The sequence below is a fragment of the Ictidomys tridecemlineatus genome, chromosome 15 (assembly GCF_052094955.1).
Source record: "Ictidomys tridecemlineatus isolate mIctTri1 chromosome 15, mIctTri1.hap1, whole genome shotgun sequence".
Lineage (NCBI taxonomy): Eukaryota > Metazoa > Chordata > Mammalia > Rodentia > Sciuridae > Ictidomys > Ictidomys tridecemlineatus.
In genome coordinates, this window is record NC_135491.1 from 22,277,323 (window position 1) to 22,299,524 (window position 22,202).

The 22,202-nt window shown below is 45.8% G+C and overlaps 1 protein-coding gene and 1 long non-coding RNA gene across 9 annotated transcripts in view; one reads left to right on the plus strand and one right to left on the minus strand.

Annotated features, from left to right (window-relative positions):
* The window catches only part of LOC120888021 (uncharacterized), a 24,855-nt gene extending 12,126 nt beyond the window's left edge, over window positions 1-12,729 (minus strand). Inside the window, exon 1 of one of the 3 annotated variants that reach the window (XR_013430832.1) lies at window positions 12,198-12,729. This is a non-coding gene — a long non-coding RNA (uncharacterized LOC120888021). The remainder of the gene's footprint in view (window positions 1-12,197) is intronic. The other 2 variants (XR_013430833.1, XR_005731471.2) reach the window with 2 other exon arrangements.
* On the plus strand, window positions 11,073-21,752 carry C15H19orf12 (chromosome 15 C19orf12 homolog). 6 transcript variants are annotated; one of them, XM_005330645.5, is made up of 4 exons: window positions 11,239-11,380; window positions 15,064-15,128; window positions 16,292-16,462; window positions 20,687-21,752. In XM_005330645.5, exons 3-4 carry the CDS (start codon window positions 16,303-16,305, stop codon window positions 20,950-20,952), a joined length of 426 nt encoding a protein of 141 aa, XP_005330702.1. In that variant the 5' UTR covers window positions 11,239-11,380; window positions 15,064-15,128; window positions 16,292-16,302; the 3' UTR covers window positions 20,953-21,752. The 6 variants fall into 6 exon arrangements, with proteins under 6 accessions (XP_077888363.1, XP_005330702.1, XP_013216369.1 ...); XM_013360915.4 differs by having other exon boundaries at window positions 11,246-11,386; XM_013360916.4 differs by lacking the exon at window positions 11,239-11,380 and adding an exon at window positions 11,399-11,565.
* Window positions 21,753-22,202: the final 450 nt, after the last annotated feature.

Consider the following 22,202-nt stretch of genomic DNA (forward strand, 5'->3'; position numbering starts at 1 on the left):
TCAGGCAGCTAGCTTTCCCTGGGAGCCCCCAGCCAATGCAGGATAGGCAGGAAATTCTGAGAGGCCTTTTATGTACTCCTCCAAAGCCCCAGCAAGACTGAGCCTTCTCGCCCACAGCAGTGACCAGCCTTGAAAATGAATCCTTGTATTGACTTTTTTCTCTTTCTCTCTGTCACTTACTCTGAGTCCTCAGCTCTGCTTCCTGGGATTGCCTCCAAATCCGACTTTCCCAAGAGGACTGTGGTAGGTGAGAGGGATTTAGTGTCAGACTAAACAGGATAAGAACTCAAAATACGTAAGATTCAAACACAAAGTATGTATCATACAGACCTGGGTTCTACAAACCCAGTCAGTTTTGACATTCCATATAATCACAGCTGCATACCTTTTCAAATTGGGCTTATATTGAATAATTTCATTATAGCAAGATGGTGAAGACATAAGCCCTTTTCAGTGTACCATTCTCACAAAGTGAAATGCTTATTTTGTTAGATCAAAATCCAAAGGGCAGCATCTTGCACTCTTGCCTGCACCAACAGCTCCTGGATTTCCTGATCTATAGCACCCCCTAGTGTTAGCTCCAATTCATGTCCTGAGCTCTGCTGTGAATCCTAAAATTCCGTCTTGGTGAAAATGAGGTTTGGTGGAAATTTCTTTCGGAAGAGGCTTCTTTCATTGCTTTTTCTCTGAGGAGAAGTCATCAGCTATTTGAATATTGGGAGGATAAATCTGTGCCACCTCATGTTTAAAATAAGACATCATGTTTTATGTTTCCTTTGCTTCTCCAGCAAATAATTGTTGAGCATCTGTGTATGGTGTTGAAGGCACCAAGCTATGGCATGAGGCTTTAAATAAAAATGCACCACAGTTTTCACAGATGAACAGCAAAGGAGGGTGTCAGACCAGTGTCCAAATGGAGAAGCAGTTGCCTGGTGAGTGCAGGGGAGACAGATGCCACCGTTTGCTTCAGTCCCACATCAGAATCCATCATCCTACCTGGCGCAGAAGCAGATATGGGGAACATATGCTCTCTTTATAGTTTGCCCCACAATCGACTTCAGTGCATCTGTGCAGGGTGATGTGAACTGTCCTAAATGTCTTCTAAAATACAAAGACACCTTTGCCTTAATCATGGCTTAGAAGCTTTAAATTTACTTGGCTTAAAGGCTTTGCCACACTCCGGTGGGGGCTTATTCTCATCTACTTTGGGTAATTCATATGCATGAGAAGACATCATCATTTGGGTACAGTTCTGAAAGGAGGTATTAAGGGCGAGAATTTGATTTTAAGCGATGGAAGGGAAAAAAGAGGTGTGAATTTAGCTCCAGACTCTGCCGAGGATAAAAGAAGATGTTATATTTCTGTTTGAGACGTTGCAAATCACTCTAGAATGCCCCCTGAACTACTTCCTCAATCCACCCATCTACAAAAATGGCTGGGATTCATTCCATCTTGCCACCTCTGAGAAAGTCTTTTAGGACAATTTCAGCAATCCTGGAAAGCCAGTGCATGGACAACAAATTTTCATGCAAAGCAATGGCACAAAATACCCCAAAAACATATTGAAGGAGACTTACCCCCCAATTTTTTTCTCAAAATGATTTTGTCTTTGTTTTAACCAGCAGCCTTGTGGGTGTAAATGTAAACCTGTGTATAACTGGAATGAAAAGTAACCATTAAAAACCAAGAACACTTGATAAGAGTGCTTGCATCTTCTAAGGGGGGTGTTGCATAATTTGTTAGGGGAATAAATAAATTTCAAACCTACCATTTCTCTCCATTTAGAAGAAAGGTGGGCATCTAGCCTAAAAATTTGACCATGCTGAAGGAAAGACAGGTTCATAACTTTGGATCTCCAACCACTAAGATCTGAGGTGGATGAACAGCTTCTCACTGGTTATTGGAAGGGGAGTCCAGGAAGAGTTGTGGAGAAACAATGTAGGATCATTGGAGTAAGTCGGAGGCTGGTCCATCCAGAAGAGATTAGCAAGAAGCTCACAAAGCTGAGAGCCTACCTGGGCCCAGGTAACTTTCAAAAACGAGGATGTCTCAATATTCCCTCTCGCTCCAGTTGAGCTATATGCTGTTACCTCTCGTCTCTTCTCAATACAGACCAAAGTCTCTCAAAGTCTGTGGCACCAACCCTGTGTTAGCAACCCTTTCCCTGGGAAGATCTGGAGGCCCTGTCCAGACCAGGCACACTGAACAGAGAAGAGACTACAGGAGCTGAGGAGGGAGTGTGAGGGAGGTAGAGTGACCAGGAAAAGCAGGCTCTTGCTGGATCTCTCAGTAATCTTTAGATTCTGGGCCAACATTCTACTCTAAGTGAATTAAGGGCTGAATCACTTTTATTAGTTCATGTTAGGGTTGACATCCATCAAACCTGAGACCTGGGGACAACAAGGTTGGCAACCATCAAACAATTATTATTATTAACAATAGTAATCAGTGATAACCAATTACATACCAGTCATCTTTCTAGGTCCCAGAGATACAGCAGTAAATAAGTCATTGCAAGTTTCTTCCTTATGGATTTTGCCTTTGGGGAAGGGGAGTGTACAAATGAGGGGTGCTCCATGAAGGTGTCATAATATTAAAAAATCCTCGTATCCAGTCCATTCTAGATTTGGCATGCAGGAAATCTAAAATGCCTGTGTCATTTCAGATTTCTATCTGGGACTCAAGTATATGGAACCCCAGCCATAGCATTCAGTGCCCAGTCTCCTCCCTAACTCTCCAGTGACAGCATTGCCCATAGTCAACTTTACAGCATTATAACTCTAATGGATGTTTGTTTACTCACTTATATTTTCTTTCTCTGTAAAATCAAGGACACAAAGGGGCCTTATTTCTTTTGGAAGAAAATCTGGAAGGGGAGCTGGCACTGAGAGGGCCCTGAGTTCATGTTTGTTGGCCAGGGATAACATTAAACATAACTGACCACTTTAGTGTGCACTAACAAGACATTCAAATAAGAAATGATGGCTTCAGGGAGCTGGGGATATATCCCAGTGGTAGAGTGTGTGCTTAGCTTGTGCAAGGCCCTGGGTTCAATCCCTAGCACCAAATAAACAAACACATTGCCAAATAATCTTAATAATAATCATCGGTGATAACTAGTCTCTCGTGACCCCTAATGCTCCATGTCTGCTTATATTTATGCCTTTATTTAGTTTTATACCACAGTGACAAATGCTGGATTGTGTAACCATAAGGATATTGAAGAAGCGATGTTGTGCAACTTGCCAAGCTAGATCATAGAGATACTGTGGTTTCTGCTTTGCTTCTTGTATCATTTCCTCTGGAGGTAGTGTTTCTTAATCATGAGGAGTTTAGGAACCCTGTGGAGAGACCCGAAAGTCCAGGAGGCCTCGCTGCCAATTGCTAGAATCCACTTGCAGCCATCCCAGTGAGCCATCTTAAAGCACACAGTCTAGCCCCAATCAACTCTTTAATGACTGAGAGAGAGAGTCCAAGCTAGAACCACCCAGCTAAAGCACTCCCCAATTCCTGACCCATAGAACTGTGAGAGACAGTGAATGTTTGTCCATCTTAAGGCACAATTTTTTTTCTTTTTTTTTCCATTTTTAAAATTTGTTTTAGTTACACACGACAGTACAATGATCTTGACACATATCATACATTTGAATCAGATGGGATATAATTTATCATTTTTTCTGGGTGTACAGATTGCAGAATTACATTGGTCATGCAGTCACGTGTATACCCACAGCAATAATAATGTTTATTTTATTCTGCTGTCCTTCCATTCCCCCCTCCTCCTCCCCTCCCCTCCCATCACTTCTCTCTACCCAATCTAATGTGACCCACTTCTTCTTCTTCTTTTTTCCCCCCCTCACATCGTCATACCTGTATTCTGTATAACGAAAGGGGTTAAGGCACAACATTTTGAAGTAATTTGTTATGCAGCAATAAAATATTGCGCAGGCGCGCGCGCACACACACACACAAATACAACAAAGTGAAATACGTGCTTAATGGTATTAGTTCCTTAATATCAACGCTTGTCATTTGCTGTTTCATATAAAGTTTATAAAAGAGACTTTTAACCAATATTACCTTTTGAAACAGTTACAGTATGAAACTTTAGTAACAGTGTGCCTGCTTTGCAAATACAACTTAGAGAAGCCCCTTACCCTCCAGTCCCTTCCAAACTACATTGTTGCCTTTGAGTTCCTCCTAGGTAGAAATTCTGGCGCTTCTGCTGCAACACAACAGCCATGAGAAAGTGAGGGGTTTCAAGTTCAGGTTCAGTCCCAGAGTCCAAGTGGACTGCCCAAATAAAAGAGTTTCCCGGGGAGTCTGCTCTCCAGTTTAGCAGAAAGGAAGCCTGTGTCTGGCTGGGAAGACAGCGCTCCTCGTCCACAGTGCATCCTGCCTGGTGTGAATTATCTCAATAATAAAGGATAGGGAGACTCTGTGGTTTTTTTTTTTTTTTGTCAATAAAACAAAAACTCGGCCATAATTCATTAATTTTATTGAAATGGAATGCAAATGACTTGACGAAATTTAGCAGAAAGCAGCTTGGTGCAAACCACGGGTATTGTTTGGGGGCGCGATTCACATTCGTTTCCCATCCACAAACAGTATTTCCTCCGCGCCTAATTGTTTCCCACGGCTCCCTTTGTCTCTCTCGCTCTGCACGCGGCGAGGAGCAAGTGTGGCGCCCTCCCTCGCCCCCCGGCACAGACGAGGCCCGGGCCCTTTGTTTTAGGGGTGGAGAAACAAGATGCGGGAAGCGGGGCGCTGCCAAGCTCCGAGCACGTGCGTGCGGGCGCGCCTGGAGTCCCCGGCCGGCGGTCCCCTGCCTCCCGGCCCCCTATTGTCTGCGGCTTTATCGGAAGCCGCTTTGCTCCCATTGTGTGAGCCTTGTAATCTTGCAGGTTTCTGAAGATATTCTGAGGAGCTTACTTGAGAGAAATCACTTGGCTCGCTGAGATCGCTGCCTGTGAACCGCTGGCACCGGCAGAGCCGCCGCGAAAGCGTGGGCCTCCGGTCCCGGGAGCCAGTCTCGGCGGAGCCCGCGAGCGAGCGAGCGCCTCCTGCCTGGTTCCGCGCCGCTCCCGGCGCTCTGCGGGCCCTGCGTGGGGGGCTGCGCGGCTCCCCCTCACAGTCCGTCGAACAAAACAGGACAGCAACTGCCAAAGAAAATCCTGTGGTGGGGATTTGTGCCACCGAGGAGCGCGGGCTTAGGGCCTGGCACCTGCCAGACTTTCACCTAGGAATTACTGCTGAATTCTTCATCCCATCCACCTTGGGGTGATAGATATCCAAAGATATCTATCACCCCAAGGTTACCCCATTCAGGGCCGGTTCATGGAGGTGTACTAAGCATGATGTACCCGAGGTCCCCCAGCAGGATAAACAGGAATGGAGAGAGGATGGGGGCTCTGTGCTTTTATATCAAAAAGAGGTCCCAGAATGGGGATTGGAGAATAAATGAAATTAGAAGTGTGTGCCTCCAAGGGAGTTGAAATTCTGTAGTAAAAAACAGACTTTAGGGTGACTATGGGGTAAAGTACAATCCCTGAGATCCCACTTCCCAATATGGTTGAACTTCAAAAGAAGGACTTGAAAATTAGAAGCTCCAAACAATTTTTTCTTTTTGTACTAGGGATTAAACCCAGGATGCTTTTACCACTGTGCTGCATAACAAGCCCTTTTCATTTTTTATTTTGAGACAAGTTCTTGCTAAATTGCTGAGGCTAGCCTTAAATTTGTGATCCTCCTGTCTCAGCCTCCTGAGAAGCTGGGGATTACAGACCTGCACTACCAGGGCCAGCTGGAAGCTCCAAATTTAAGGGAATTTTTTCCATGCTGGAAGATACTGTGAAAACGTCTCCATATTTACTGTGTGTGTGTGTGTGTGTGTGTGTGTGTGTTTACCCTTCTCAGCCTCCCTGCCTACTAGACAGTCAGGGTAAAACCACCCACCCACTATGCCCTGCAGCATCCTCCCAGTTCTTCTCAAGAGGTAGTGTTTTAGGAAGAACAGGGGCTTCGAGGTCAAGAGGCCTGGAGTTTTGTTCTGATTTTGGCACAGCCCTTCCTCTTTTTATTTCCTGGAAAGCCTAACATCATCTGAAAACAGGACTCTGTGACTGGAGAGCCTCTGTTTTTCTCAGGAACTAAGACTTGTCTTGCTGTCAGCAGTTCCTGAATGTAAGCCTGGGAGTGTGCTTTAACAGGAACATGTGGAGATGAGAGCTAAACTCAGATGCAGATTCTGAGAATGCTGGATTACGGTGGGAAGATATTCCGGGACTTTTTCAGACGCACATCCTTCCACTGTGGGAAGGTTGATGGGGCCTGATATCCATGATGTGAGGATCTCTCTTCCCCAGAGGTACTGTCCTCTTGGATACTAAAATCATTGCCATCCAAATCAGAGAACACACTTCCCAATCTCAGGTAGGCCTTGTTTAGCTGCAGGGTTGGAGGCCTGTGATTTAACTAAGAAAAGCCCTAGCCTCCACTATTCTCCAAGTTGGGGCTAGGGTCTGAAACAGGATATCACCTAACCTGAATGGACCTTGAGCTTTCAACCTCTCTCTTGCCACTATCACTAACAATATTTATTTCTTCTCAAAATATGATTTTTTCAGCTTAATTTAATACAAGGGCTGTGTGGATCTCTTCAGCAATAATTTAAAAATTTATGCAGATACATAAAATCCAGGTGAATTTTTTTTTAGAGAATTTTTTATTTTCGGCCGACACAACATCTTTGTATGTGGTGCTGAGGATCGAACCCCGGGCCGCACGCACGCCAGACGAGCGCGCTACCGCTTGAGCCACATCCCCAGCCCGAGGTGAATTTTTTAAAAGCTGTGTGTACCACAAGCTAATAAGTGAAAAATACCAGGGGTGACTTCACAGTTGTCTATTGGAGGAAAAAAAAAAATCCGCCATTGGACAAAATCTCAGACCTATGTTAAAAAAAAAAAATCTAAAGCAGCATTAAAGTAAAGCTACTTAGGGAGAAGAATCCCATCCTATGAGCAATTTGAAATAAAAACTTCAGAATCATAATAGTGACTCTACCATAATTTTCTGTAATAAAACATCTATTATAACAGATATGGCAATACAATAAAAGTCCTATTGTTCCAGAAACTGTATTATAACTGAAACAGGATAATTATAGAAATACTTGCGTGAGAATTGCATGTTCAACAGAACCATTGAAACTCATTCTTCTCAGACTGAAAATAAGTCTTCCGAGTACAGAAGAACTCTTCAGCGAGGTTCAAAATGGAAAACAAGGTGGATTTAAAAAAAAAAATCACTTATGGCAGTGTAACCTTTCAGTGTCCCCTCAGGACCATCTGTAGCATGTTTCCCAGGGCCTGGCCAGCATTGAGTTCTGTACTTTATTTGGATACTAAAGTCTATAAGTAGATTTTGAAGTAGGGCATCTCCGTACATTCTTTCAAAAGGCAGACTTTAGTGTGACTCTCAGCTCTATCAAGTTCATTTGTAAGTTCTTAGAATTCCTAGCTTTTTAGAACAGTTGACACTGGGAACATTTTGCAGGAGCCCCATTTGTATGTTGAAGACATCCAGAATATTGCCAGTCTCCTGCTCTGTATTGTGCAAAGCACTTCTTTGTCTCTTTTCTTCATGTGGTCTTCCCAATAACCCCAGGTTGTTGAGAGCTAGGGTTCTCATCCTCATTTAGCAATTAAAGAAACTGAGGATTATTTGGTTGGGAGCAAGGCTGGGGATTTGTCTGGAAGCTGTGTTTGCACTATAAGCACACTGTTTCCACTTAGTGTGTCTATTTTTTTTTTTTTTAATGTGGGTTTGGGAGAACTGATGAGAATGAAAGAGAAGTAAGGGGCCAGAAGACCTGCAAGTCATTACTTGTCACCACTACTGACTTTTAATGTCCCATCCTGGGTAAGTTTGGCACTTTATAGGACGGGGACCTGGAGGAAATTCACAGAGTGATAATGGTGGCTGAGGGACTAATGGAGTGCGCTGGGAGAAAAATCATGATAGTAGTAATAATAATGACACTGATGATAACGCACACTCAACACTACAGCAAATATGTCAAGTGGTGCTAAGTGGTGACTAGAGGGACATGATAACTGTCTACAAATATTTGAAGGATGTAAACACCAAGGAAGAAAATTAATTAATTAATTAGAAGTATGGTGATGAAGCCTGAGACAAGATCAGTACCAGTTCTCAAATCACCTTGTCCCCCAACAATCCTTTCAGAATTAAGCTCTCCCAAGAGTAAAGGAAGATGGCAGATGGTTCCCCTGCACACAGTGATCTTGACATAGTCCTTGCCTGATATTATTTTTATTGTCCCAGAGGGTAGACATGTATGTACCATACACAGGCTCAGATTATAAAAGTATAGCTGTCACTTGTTTACTCTCTAGTGTTATGGGTTTGACTGTATCACCTAAAAAAGATATGAAGTCCTTACCCTGACACTGTGAATGTGGCCTTATTTGAAAATAGTCATTGCAGATTTAATCAAGTAAAAATGAGGTTATTAGGGTGGGCTCTTAATATGATATGACTCATGTCCTTATAAGAAGAGGGGAATTTGGACATAGACCCAAACACCCAGGGAAAATACCATGTGTCAATACAGAGAGAGAATACCAAAGATTGGACAGCCACCACCAAAAGATAGGAAGGGGCAGGAAAGAAATCTTCCTCATAGGTTTCATAGGAAGTGTCTTAGTCTATTCTGGCTGCTATAACAAAATACAAACAACATAAATTGATTTCTCATGGTTCTGGAGGCTGGGAAATCAAGGAGCCAAGAGATTTCCAAGTTTTTGAGGAGACACCAACATTCAGTCCATAGTGGGGTACATGGCTCTGCTGACACCTTGATTTTAGATTTCCAGCCTCCAGAACTGTGAGACAATAAATTGTTTTAAGCCTCGAAGTTGTGGTACTTTATTTTAGCAGCCTGAGCAAATTAATATGCTTGGTGTGTGCCCATCAATACACTGAATATTTCACACATGAAAGGAATGGGGTGCATCTGGAGCTACCTACAGGAGCAGGGGAGATCTCCCCAGCCCTACAGGACTAGGAGCAGTATCCTGGGCCCAGCAAGTGAGGGTGTATCCAGTACTCGGGTACCTTGGGGAAAAGGGCCAAGAGGCTGGATCAAGATTTCTGACAATCCAGAAACACTAAATTGACTATGCTGCCTCCTCTGAAGTAATCTAAAAGGAACACTGCCTACAAAATTTAGCTTTCAAAATGACACCAAGGCCTTGCAAGAAGCTGCAGGGTTTGTAGGTGTGGCTGGATCACTCAGCACTAGTTATGGTGGATTTATGCTGAAAAATTCATGTAAGTTAGGAGCTGGTGCACTCAGCCTCTGGAAAGTGTGCAGGGTGGAGCCCTGGCTTGAGGGGTCCTGAGTTCCCTCTGCTGGTTCTATGTGTACCATCTAGCATCCTGGGAGATTCTTGGTCCCACTGGGGAGAGTGTGCTTTGTCAAGGGCAGGGTGAAATTAAGTTTCATTTGGGACGCTGGAGAGGCTGTTCATTTTCATACCCCAGCATCCAAACAAGAATAACCTGGATTCCTACACATTACCTTCTTTAATCTTCAGAACAACGCCATGAGTTGGGAACTATTATTATTATTTCCCAAATGAGGAAATGGAGGCACAGGGATAAAGTCATTGTAAGCATCATGAAAACATTAGCTATATAGCTGTAATGGAGATTCCACTGTGTGTCTAATTCAAAGGCCCCACCTGCCATTAGGAGAAAGTGGTGCTGTGTGTGACATCGCTGCGCTTCATGACTTCACTCATGGCATAGTGAAGGTCCCAGTTTACCGACGGATTGAAGATTTGCATGAACCTCTTACAGGTACAGCCTCTTCAACTTTAAGGTTTCCTTCCCTCCTTGCTTCTTTCCTGGCTCCAGGTACTCCCCAGCTCAGGTGAGTCACAGGCTCGGCCAGTTCTTTAATCTGCCGCCAGAGGGAGCTGCCGGCGGAGAAACAGGAGCGCCTCACCCAGGCCCCAAGCAGGAGACGCTGCTGCAAATTGTTCTATTCTTAACCTCAGTTCACTTTTTGAAAGTCACCCAAACCCACGCAAAGCTCCCATTCAGAAACAGACGAGGTTATTTCACTCCAACCAGGGGTAGTTTGATATTAAGTGCTTTGGGTTCTTTCTTACATGGGGGCGGAAAAGAACACCAGTAGAAAAATTACCCTGGCAGTGGGAAAAGTGTTCATTCTCTGGGCGCGCACAGCACCATGGACAGCTGGGCAGAATGCTGGTCATAAATAAGGGTTTGGTGTTAAGTGGACTCAGGCTGGAATCTGCACCCCGACACTCTTAACTGGGGCCTTGGGTGGCCCAACCGCTCTTGCCCAGCTTCTCCCCATCATAATGTGGCATGGATAACTATGCCTTCTTGGCAGGGTTGCAGTGTCCTTGGAAAACCTTCAGAAGATTTGAGATGGTTCACCGCCAGCCCTTGGGTGTGTGGGGGAAAGAGTCAGGGGACTTCTCTCTTCAGTGTTATTCCTCCGCCCTCTGTTACCCCGCCCCTTCTCGTCCTCAGCTTCCTCCCAGGAGGTTTCCCAGCTCAGCTTTGCCCTAGAACTGGGATCCGCCCCGACCCCTGGAACTCTAGGAGCAGAGCCAGGGCGTCTTCTTTTCGGACCTGGAGGCCCCCAGCTGGTATCTGACCCTGTCGTGTTCATTCACCAAATACTAATTCAGCACTTTTAACCCCCCCCCCAGGTGTCCCCGTGCCCTCTCCCACGCCCAGACTGCGGGGAGAGAACCCCGAGGGTCTGAGACCCCGAGCGAAGGGTCAAAGGCAGCCAAGGTCTCCCAGGAGAACCTTCCAGGGCACTCGATCCAAAACGTGTGCCAGCTAGGGCGAAAGGACAGGGGGTGGGTGTCAAGTGGCACCGCTTGGCGGGTCCGGGGACTCCTCTCCAGGCGGCCTCTCCGGGTTGGGTCGTTGGGGACGGTGGGAGTGGACCTCCCGCCGCGCGCGCTGGGACCGCCCCCAGACCGCCCCCAGCTGGGGCTCCGACCGGCGGCGACCCGGCCCGCGTCTACCCGGAAGGCCCCGCGGAGCCGGAAGGCGGGAGGGCGGGGCCTGCGCGCCGGGGCCGTCGCCGTCGCCGTCACCGCGGCCTGTGGGAGTCCCTGGGTAGCGCGCCGAGCCGGATCCCGAGCGGGCGGTGCCCCGGGCGGGGACCAGGCGGGGCCGGGCTGGGCTAGGCCGGGTCGGGCGGACGACGTGGGCCCCGTGGCCCGGCGCTCCTGCGGCGTCAGTCCCCCACAGGCGCGTAGCGACCTCAGAGGCGCGCGCGGCACGGCCGCCTTACAGCCAGGTAAAGGTGCGCCCAGGGCGGGCCGGCCCGGGGGCCACGGGGCGGAGAGGCGAGCTGTGCTCGTGTCTGGGAGTGCCTCTGGGCCCTGACCTGCGAGAGACCAACCTCACTGTGTCAGTGGACACTGTTAGCCTATTCACTCCCCATATAAAGAAACTGAGGCACCGAGAGGCCATGTTATAAAAGTAAGCAGCACAGCTGGGACTAAAGCCCTGACAACTTAAGCCCAGGGCCTTGGCTCCAGGTCCCGCGCCCTCTCCCGCAGGAGCTCCGAGATGCGTGGGTATGGATGAGTGTGACACAGATAGAGCGTGCACACAGGTGTGGATAGATCTGATCAAGGCAGAATGTGCACGTGGGTATGGGTGGATGTGGGTGAATGTGACATAGGCTGAGTGTGCAAGTGGGTATGGGTAGGCCTGGTTGTCAGAGGCTGTGCAAGGGTGTGAATGGGTGTGTTGTAGACGGAGTGTGCACATGGGTATGGGTCCGTGTAACATAGGCAGAATGTGTGCGTGGATATGGATAGGTGTGGTGATGTCAGTGTGCATGTGGGTACGGATGTGTGTGATGTAGGCAGAGTGTGCGCTGTGGGCATGGGTAGGTGTTACAAAGCCTGATTGGAATCTCAGCCGGAGGGTTGCAGACCAGCACACCAGGCCTTGCCCTGTGGGAAGAGGATATGGATATTTAGAGGCGATCAGAAAAGAGTGTCAGTGGTTTAGGAAGAAAGATTAGTTTTTGTTGGCAAGAGTTAGCTTTTTAGAAAAGAAATAGAGATACTTTTGAGAGATTATAAAGTGACCAGTTTACTTACCAAGTAGGAAGATAAGGTTAGTGCTTCTGGCAAGGGCTATGAGAGGCCAATGCCCTGCTGAATGTGTGTGTGGGCTACGGGGGTGTCAGTCCCTGCTCAACCTTGCACTCCTTGGACTCCACAGGAAGGCAGGTCCAATGTGGCCTGGTCTTTTGATTTTTCAAGAGAAAACAGTAATCTGGGGTGTATCTGAAACCTTACTTTTAGGTATTGGCAAATAATTAGTTAAAATTTAAAAACTCTGTGGGCTAATCCAGTGTTTGTTGGTGACCTTTGCATAGAAAGGTGGAAAGACAAAGTGTACAAGAGCCAGTGTGCAAGGGTGTGAATGGGTATGGAGTTCTGTAAATGCCTTGAGAAGTAAAATGTGCTGAAGATTGAATGAGCGAGGTCATTACTCTGACTCTTAAAAGGCTGCCCTTACTAATTTGTGTGTGTGTGTGTGTGTGTGTGTGTGTGTGTGTGTGTGGTGTGTTTTGTTGGGGATCAAACCCAGTGGCTTGCACATCTTATCTAATATTTTTTTAAAGAACAGGAGATATGGAGGTTTGTGTTACCTCTGAAGCCTTCTTTTTCTTGTCTGTCACAATCTGGTGGAACTCAGAAAAAGAGACTGCTCTCCAAGGAGTGGGCTTACGTCTATCTCTTTGTTCCTTTCAGAACCCTGCTGAAATCAGCAGACCAGTCTGGGTACTTGCAAGAAGCTAGGGAGTCAGTGGGCATTTGTCTTTCCTGTGGCTGACAGATGGGCTTCCCATGACCACAGCCTATTTTAAGGACAAATCAGATTCTGAAATAGGTGTGATATGAGGGAAAGGCTCACTCCTGTGAGGTATTCCTCCTCCCTCCTCCCTCCCCTCTTTTCCTGCAATTGCAGACAAAGGCAGCATTGAGGTGGCAGAGGGAGTAGCAGGACAGGCTTCTCTCTTAATCTGGTAAGCCTGAAGCTGCCAGGAAACTGATTTTTAATATAGGCTCAGGAGATGAGGTCACAAAACTTCCTTCCAAACAAGAGTCTGTTGATGGTCTAACTCTTGAAATTATTCTTGCAATAAATTTAAATCAGCCTTCCCTTGGATTGGGGCAGCCTCAAAGCTACTGCTGCCTGTGGTGTGAAACTACTGAAACTCAGCTGCAGTGGGGCCCCTTCCTCTACCAGCTGTCTTAACACTATGGCGCCTGCTGGCTGTCCCTTTCTGCAGAGTCCTAGGCTTGTACCTTGGTGCTGGCCTGGTGGAGGTTAGAAGTAGTATTTGCAAAATGATGTCTCATTAGCCCTGTGGGTTTTGACTTAGAGTCATTCAGAGGAGGTCTAAATTGAACCCACAATTGAGTGAGTATAATAGGCTTGCTTCATCTGCAATTTCACTTTCTACAGTTCCAGTTGCCTTCAGTCAAATATTAAATGAAAAATTCCAGAAATAAACAATTCCATGAACTTTAAAAAGTTCATAAGTTTTTAATCATGTACCATTCTGAGTAATTTGATAAAATCTCTTTCCATCTTGCCTGGGATGTAAATCATCCCTGTGTCCAGCATATCCACACTGTATATGCTACCCACCCGTTAAGCACTTAGTAGCTATTGTATCATGGAACCACAGTGCTTGTATTCAAGTAATATTTATTTTCCTTAATAATGGTCCCAGAGCTCAAGAATAGTGATGCAAAGTAGGCATCAGAGCATAAAACAAAAAGGATAGATTAACTCCAGTTAGCATATAGGATAAATCAAACAGAAGTGTGGTGTAAGCCATACTTTCAGGCATCCACTGGGTGTGTTAGAATGTATCTCTCATGGATAAGGGCGAACTCATATATATATATATACTGATTTCTATATTTTTTAAACATTTTCTTATTGTATAGAAACTGTTTTGAGAGAGTAGGTCCATAATTCTGCAGAAAACCTGTATTAAGAGTGGTACCCAGGCACTGGTGTGGATGGCAGCCTTGCAGACCAAGAATGGCAGGGCCTAGAGGCCTCAGACTTTTGGGAATGGAAGTTCCCCACAGTCTTCAGGGCGCTTTCCTGAGACCTGGGCTATGCCTCCCTTTTCCCAGTATAATTGACAGATAAAAACCTGGCTATAAACCAGAGCTAAGCTAGAAGGTGATTAGATATTTTACGGTAGGCTTTTTAGCCTTTTGAAAGGTTTTACCATAAAATTGATTTCTTTGGTTATCTTCATATGCATCTGAAGTAAAACTCATTTTGTTGAACTGCATTGCTTTTTAGGACCTTGGCCACTGGGTAAGTTAGGTTATGCCCTCCGTCTCCCAATTTCTGTGAGGCTTCTGCCATGTTTAGTTCCTTCCCTGTGATAATGTGGTTTTATTATTATGGCATTTATGTGAGGACAAGTCCTGACCACTAGAAGAGCAGGAGGAGTTCTCTTATAGGGAGCAGGAGGAGGGGACATTCATTTTGTATGGAACACAGGGGCTGGGGCAGGGCCTGGAAGCCAGGAGGACACAGAGAAGCTAGAGCCGCAACAGGCATGCATGAGTTCTCCTCTGCATCTCAGACCCCACATGACACATCTGGGGGACAACTTGTTGGCAACCTCTGAATTCAAAGACTGAGTAACATCCTGGGTTGTGCTCTCCCAGAGTCCTGTTGCCCCAAGTAAGGTCCAAAGTCCCCCTGTGCTTGTATTTAACAAGATCTTAAGTGCTCCCTGTGCACTTGTGGGAGAGTCATCACCTAAAATATATCAAAAGGAAAAAGAAGAAAAATTTTCGGTGGCTAGAGCACAACATACTTCTTGGCCCTCCAGGAAGGCAGAGAAGTTCTGAAAACCTGTCTTTGTAGTAAGATGGTGGGTCCATGGGTTCATTCCAAGGGCTGAAAATTCTCTTCCAGAATCAAGAGGACAATTTATGGGAGACTTCTGGTTCTGGATTATCCCTGGGTCAGAAAGAGCTCACGTAAGTGAAAGCTGCTGAGGCATAGACTTTGCCCCAGGATTTCTTGGTCAACTTTCTTTTAGCAACTGTTTCAGTATTTCAGTGTGAAAAGGGAAGTGTGTCAAGAAAGGAAAGTGCTGGTAGAGTCTTGGGATCAGCTGAATCTCCAGGGAGAAGCACCACCTCTGCTGCTCTGATTTTCCTTCTGACCCTGCCAGGAGACCTGGTGTGTGGGGCTCTTCATTCCTGCCCTTCTCTGTATTGACAGAGCCCACCCTGGCCTTGGCTGCACTCTGCCTATCGTTTCTGGGCCAGCATGACAAGTTTCCGGACCCCAGAGAATTATTGTAAAGGTCCATCTGTCCTTTTTCTCACTTACATTGCAACCCCCTGGAATTATTTGATTTATTTTATTCTCTCGGTTACTTTATCGTATAGCTTCATCTTGTCCTTGTTTTTAATGTCCCATGTGGAGAACTGTAGGCTTTTGAAGACTAGCTGATTAAAGAAGCCAGTGTTGTGTATCGGTAAGACATTTGGTGCCATCACACTGAGAGCCTGCAACGTCCCATTCTCAGACTGGTCATTCTGTATCCATCTTACTTGTGCCTTACAAGAGCCCAGCATGTATGTGGCTTATCTCCATCTTAAAGTGAGGTTATCCGATACTCAGCTGCAGGTCACACAGCAGGCAAATGCCAGTGTGGTCCCAGAGTCCTGTCCTTTCCCCTTCTCTGGCTTGGCGCTCACTCAGATGCCCTGTCACATAAAGAGAACATGAGGCTGGGACTTTCTGGTCTCTGCCAGGCTTTGTGTGTTGAGGATTGCCTGAGCCAACTGAAAGGCCGCTGATGCAAGAGAGGTCAGACGTGCCTCCCTTGTGATAAACTGGTGGACCATGTGGCTGGGGTTGCTCCTTAATCCCTCATAAATCAGAAGTTAATCAGAGGGCAAAGAAGACCTTTCATCTCCTCTTCTGCTTCTGTTTGCTTATTAACTAACTGCTGCCCTGCTTCTCTGTGACAAAGTCCTTTTCACGTTATGGCATTCAGTTTGTTGCACACACAAAATATCTACATTTTCTCTCAGAAAATGGGGACATTTCTTTAAGAGTTTTGGAAGAGTAACATTTGGGTGGAAATACACTTATACCCATTGAAACTCTCCCTTTGATTCCCCTGTAGAGCCTCCCAGGATGCCCATCGTAGTGTCGGACATCATGAAGCTGCTGTGCTCCGTCTCCCAGGAAAGCAAGATGAAGGCAGCTGTCAAGCACTCTGGGAGGGGTGCCCTGGTCACAGGGGCTGTGGCCTTCGTTGGTGGTTTGATGGGTGGCCCACCAGGACTAGCTGTTGGTAAGTGTAGGTTCTGGCAGGTACAGCCAGACTCATGTCATGAGTCTTTGGAACCATGGCGTGGGGGTGGGGGTGGGGTGGGGTGGGGAATGAACCTCTTAAGAGTGACACCAATGGCTTGTACAAGGAGTTCGTGGAGTTAAGGTTGTCTGTGAAATGACCTTCATGTATCTGATTTGTCTTGTTAGAAACAGAAGCTTGTGTGTGGATTTCTCAGGAATGCAGGTATTCTTGGCAGTGGCTTCTGTGTCCTTAAGACCTGGAGGAACCATGGCCCCAGTGCCATCTGCTGACCCCAGGAATGTGTCCTAGTCCAAAGATATCAGGGTGCCTAGGTCCCTTGGATGTCCCTTCCCCACATCATCATCATCATCATCATGTCACTTCAGAAGGGATCCAGGGAGGTATTTGCTGGGATTTGCTGGCACCTACTAAGAACGGAAGCTGGATGGCCATCTTTCACATGCCAATTTGTTCAAGAGACCTTCACCCTTCTGAAAGCAAAAAGGTCATGGAGCAAAAGCAAGAGAGCAATTGAAGCAAACTGCTTTAATTTGGGAACCAGTTTCTAGCAATGAATGAAAGTTTGGCAAATTTTCCCATTGTTCTTTGGAAACAAGATAAAGTTAGTTCTTTTGGATTAAGGAAATGTATTAGTTAGCTTTTCATTGCTATGACCAAAACACCTGGCAAGAACAACTTAGAGAAGGAAAAATTTATTTTGGCTCATAGTTTCTAAAGTTCAGTTCATGGTGGATGGACTCTGTTGCTGTGGGCCCTTAGGTGAGGCAGAATATCATGGCTGAAGGGAAAGGTGGAGAAATGCTGTTCCACTCATGGCAGCCAAGCAACTGGAGGTGGGGGGGGGGGTCTGGTGGGGGTAGCACAGGGAAAATGCACCCTTCTAAGGCATATCCCCAGGAACTCCCTCCTCCAGTCATGTCCCACCTGCCTACAATTACCTCCCAATAGTCCATTTAAACTAAGAATGACTGATTAAGTTATAGTTCTCATAATCTAATCCTTTCACCTTTTAATATTCCTACATTATATATGCAGGAGCTTTTGGAGGATACCTCATATCCAAATCATAACTGGACAAGAAGAATTCCTGTATTCCAGGCCACGGAAGTTCTATCTGGCTCAGGGTTGTGGCCCAAACCATAGGCTAAGAGGGAGGCAGAGAGCTGGCCACCATCCAGATGAATTGAGAAGAGCTAGATAAGGCCCCCCTCAAGGTGGCCTCTAATGGACCCTGAAGCATAGTTTAAATGGTGTTCTCATGACAGCTTGGCACCTGCTGGATTGGGCTTCTGGAGATATTTATGGAAAGACTGCTCGGTGCTGGGCAGCCTTACTGGGGAGTCAGGGGCCTCAGAGAGTTCACAGCCCAGTGGAAATCCTTGTACAGGATTGCAGTCTTCTAGTGCATGTAGGCTGGAGAGAGACCACTTTTATGCTGAGGTTGGCTTCTGTTTCCCAGCTCACTGCAAGACTTCCTGTCCTCTTTTTTTCCTTCGGTAGTAGGATGGACCTTCAAGGACATTTCATTAAGCTATGGCCACACTGGGGAGAAAAATAAGCATGTGGGTGGCCCTAGACCTTCCCAGTATATATTACCCTTTCAGCTCTGTGAATTTGCAAGTCCTGACTTCAGCTCTTGCTGTCCAGGAAGAAAACCAAGGGAAGAGACAAGGCCACTTCCTTCTTCCTCAGTGATATTCTAAATCTTTGTCCCTACCCCCATCTAAGTGCTCAAGGCAGGACTTACTGAGATAATTTTATCATATAGCTGTGCCCCGTTGCCATTTTGGGAACACATATTTTATTCAGATTGAGTAAAAGCTGGTAGAGAACAGGATGTCTGTATAGAGAACCCCAGGGATTCACTACTTCCAGCCCCTGGTCAGGGGTGGAAGCATCATTTTACCCAGAAAACAAAGGAATTTTTTCTTCTCCAAAGAGCTAGTAATTTGCTGGTCGATATTCCTGGCGACTTTTTGCATTAAGTGCTGCTGTAAATCAAATATTGATGTTCTCATAAAGGTTTAGTGCAGATGAGTGCAACTCTTGTCGGCTCTAAGCATTTCACTGGTGTCATGGGGAAAAGTTCAGTAAAACTTGTAAATTAGCTGGTTCTCCCCTCTCCAGGATGTTCCTTTTTTTTTTTTTTTGAAGCAGAAGTGAACCTGATCAGGGCCAGTATTCAGCTTCCAGAATATGAGGCTGGCTCTAGTCCCCATATAAGAAGAGGCATTGGCTCTAGGTACCTCCCTGCTTGGCTTCAGGAAACACCGGTTTTACTACCTGTCTTCTCAACCCAGCCTGGGAGCAGGTTGTCTCTGGCCCAGGTTTTTAAAAATTTTTTATTTTTTGGGTTTTTATCCCCGAACATTTCATTTTGGAATGATATTAGAGTTACAGAGAAGTTGCAAGGGTTATGTAGAGAATTCCCATACATTCTTCACCCTGTTTCTGTTTCCCCAGTGTTAACATGTGTGATGATACATTTTGTCAAAACTATGGAAACCACACTGATCCATTATTGTTAACTGTCCTCAAAATTTCATTTATATTTCTTACAGTAATGGCTTTCTTTTGCTCTAGGATCCAGTCTAGGATGCCACGTTGCATTTAGTGGCCCTGTTTTCCTTAGTCTCTTCTGTTCTGTGACAATTTCTTACTTTCCTTGTTTTTCATGACCTTGTTTGTTTTGAAGGATATCAAGCAGGTATTTAGGTTTGTTAGTTTAGGTTCCTCTGATGTATTTTTTATGAAGACTGGTGTTATGGGTCTTTGGAAAGAATAACTCAGAGGTGAAGTTTCCTTCTCTTGCATCATTTCAGGGAGTACATGACGTCTCTGGTGATGTTGACCTTGATTATTTGGTTAAGGTCACACATGCTGGGGTTTTCCACTGTAAAATTTCTGTTTTCCTTTCTCTATTCTTCAGGAGTGAGTCATTAAGTCCAGCCAGGCTGCATCTTTAAATATCTGATTGCTGATATTTAAAAATAGTGAGATGTTTTAAAGGCATAAATCTGGTATTCCACATGACAGAAGTTGGCTGGCATAGGGTAGCAGCTGTTCCTTGAGACAGGGACCCAGCTCCCAGGTCACCACAGACCCACTCTGCCCATTTCACTCCTTTTGATCACCCACCTGACCCTTGAAGGTACTTGAGTTTGAAGCTCCTGATATAGGGCACCTTTCCTCAACCTGCACCATCCTTTACATGGCCTATGGAACTTTACATTATACAAGGCCATCAAATCCCAAAATAGCATGCCTTAAATTTGAGAATAAATTTCCATTTAAGAATAATATTTAGGGCTGGGATCATGGCTCAGTGGTAGAGTGCTTGCCTAGCATGCATGAGGCACTGGGTTCGATCCTCAGCACCACATAAATGTAAAATAAAGATATTGTGTCCACCTAAAAAAAACTAAGAAATAAATATTTTTTTAAAAAAGAATAATATTTGGGCTGGGGATGTGGCTCAGTGTTGTAAAGTGCTTGCCTAGCATGCTCAAGGCCCTGAGTTTGATCCTCAGCACCACAAAGCAACAATAACAACAACAACAACAACGATGAGAATAATGTTCCTGCCCTTGTTTGGTAGAAGAAAGAGAAATAGTAAACTAAATTCAATTTGTTATTTGTCATTTTATAACTTGTAGGTGTGGTATAAAAAACATTACTTTAAGATAAGAGAAACTGTCTGTCCCCAGGTTCCTTTAGCCACCTAAGTTCTCTGGAAATTTCCTGAGTTCAAGGGCAGGAAGTGTAACAGCCACCTATTGAAGGAAACTTGGCCTCTCCACGGAGATGGTTTTACTCTAAAAATGCATTCACTCTTCAGCCATCTCCTTTGTGATGGGAGAGAAATTTTTATGGAAGCATGGTAGAGGGGGTGCTTCTTCAGCTCGTGAGGAAGGTTTTAGTTAGCACAGTTCTGGGAGAAATGGTTATGCTTCATTCTATATCTGAGTGTGGAGCTTAGGAAAGGGCATGTTTGTGTGTCAATTATCTGGGCAAAATGGACCAAAGATCACATAAACCTTTGCCCTCCCCACTGCCTGGTAGAGCCGGCGTGAAGCCCTGCTCGTTCTGACCACTCAGGAATGCGCCACCCATCATCACCATAGACGTGCTCTCAGCAAGGACCTAAGGCCACCGTTGATGAATAGGGCCCAACTAATGGAACCCTTCCTTGTTTTCTAGGGGGGGCTGTAGGAGGTCTATTAGGTGCCTGGATGACGAGTGGACAGCTTAAGCCAGTTCCACAGATCTTAATGGAGCTGCCTCCCGCTGAGCAGCAGAAGCTCTTTAATGAAGCCACTGCCATCATCAGACACTTGGATTGGACAGATGCTGTGCAGCTGACTACTCTGGTTATGGGCAGTGAGGCCCTGAAGCATCAGTTAATGGCAATGCTGGTGAACTATATCACTAAGGAACTGCAGGCTGAAATTCAGTACGATGACTAGGCTGATCCTCTGAGAAGTGGGGGTTTTGCTTCAGTAATTCTTTGATTTTCCAAGGGTAACGGGAGTTAGGGGGAAGCCCCAGTGAATCCCCTTGAGAAATCTGCACATTGTCAGTGAATTACCTTACACTGGAGTAGAAGGTCCTGCTGCATGGCTACCACTGTACTGGTCATGGCCAGCAGTTATTTATGAAGAAGTTGTGTTTCTTGCTCGCTTGTGCGTGCTGAGGTACACTGGCAGCACTTCTTGACTGTGAAACTGGAGAGAGCAAAGGCTGAGCGTTGCAGGCCTTGGCTTTTATGAGTCTCGAAGAAAGTTATCGTGTTCAGCTGATTTGCTAAGTGTACTTCCTTCTCCTCATCTTGTGAAGATGGCTTCTCTTCCAGACACCTGTTGCAGGACTGGACCTCCCAGGATCCAGGATCTCACTCAGAGCCAGTCTATGCCACAGTCATGAGTGTGCCCCTCTCTGCCCAGTGATTTCTCAGTGGCCTCATGGAGAGTGGTTAGCCTGTTGAGTGAAGCTGCAAATACCAAGCAGGCTGGGCCCATCTCCCACTAGCTGCCCACCTTGTTCTCCTCTTCCTAGGACCTTGTTTCTCCACATGAAAACTCATGGTAGTTCTTGAGTCAGACATTTTAAATGAAATATTTTCAGTACAAAGTATTGCTCTTACATAGGGGAATCCTAACCCATCTGTAAGAAAAGTTCCCACCCTAAAGATCCCCCTAATATCATATTTACTTTGCCTTCTGGAATTCTTGACAAATTACAATAAATTTTTTTTTCTGAAAAGTCATTTTCCTGTGTATTTTGATGCTTTATAGCATCACTAGCATTTCAAAGGTTACACATGGAACAGAAGTGAAGGTTTCAGATTTGCAGCTTTGAGGAATGAAAGAAAGCTCCCCCAGTTTCGATGCCTGAGGCAGGCCTTCCCGGGCCAGCTTTGGCCCAGCATGTGCTGCCAGTGTACATGCACCATCCCCAGCCTCCTCTGGCAACTCCAGAATGTACCTCTGTGCCCAGGCCATGGGGTAGGGCGGGGATGGCATCAGGGCTCTCTCCATGCGCTGCAGCACAAGCTCTCTGGGATGCAGAGGAAGGCACTTCTGCTGAGGGCAAGCTTAGAGGAGAGCTTGGTGTCCCAGCACCTTCGTGTGTATAAAGAAAACTTCAGGGTGAATGATAACCCAGGGTGATTAAGGTAGGATGGAGCCTTTATCTCAGAGAAATTGCTCTTTGGCTG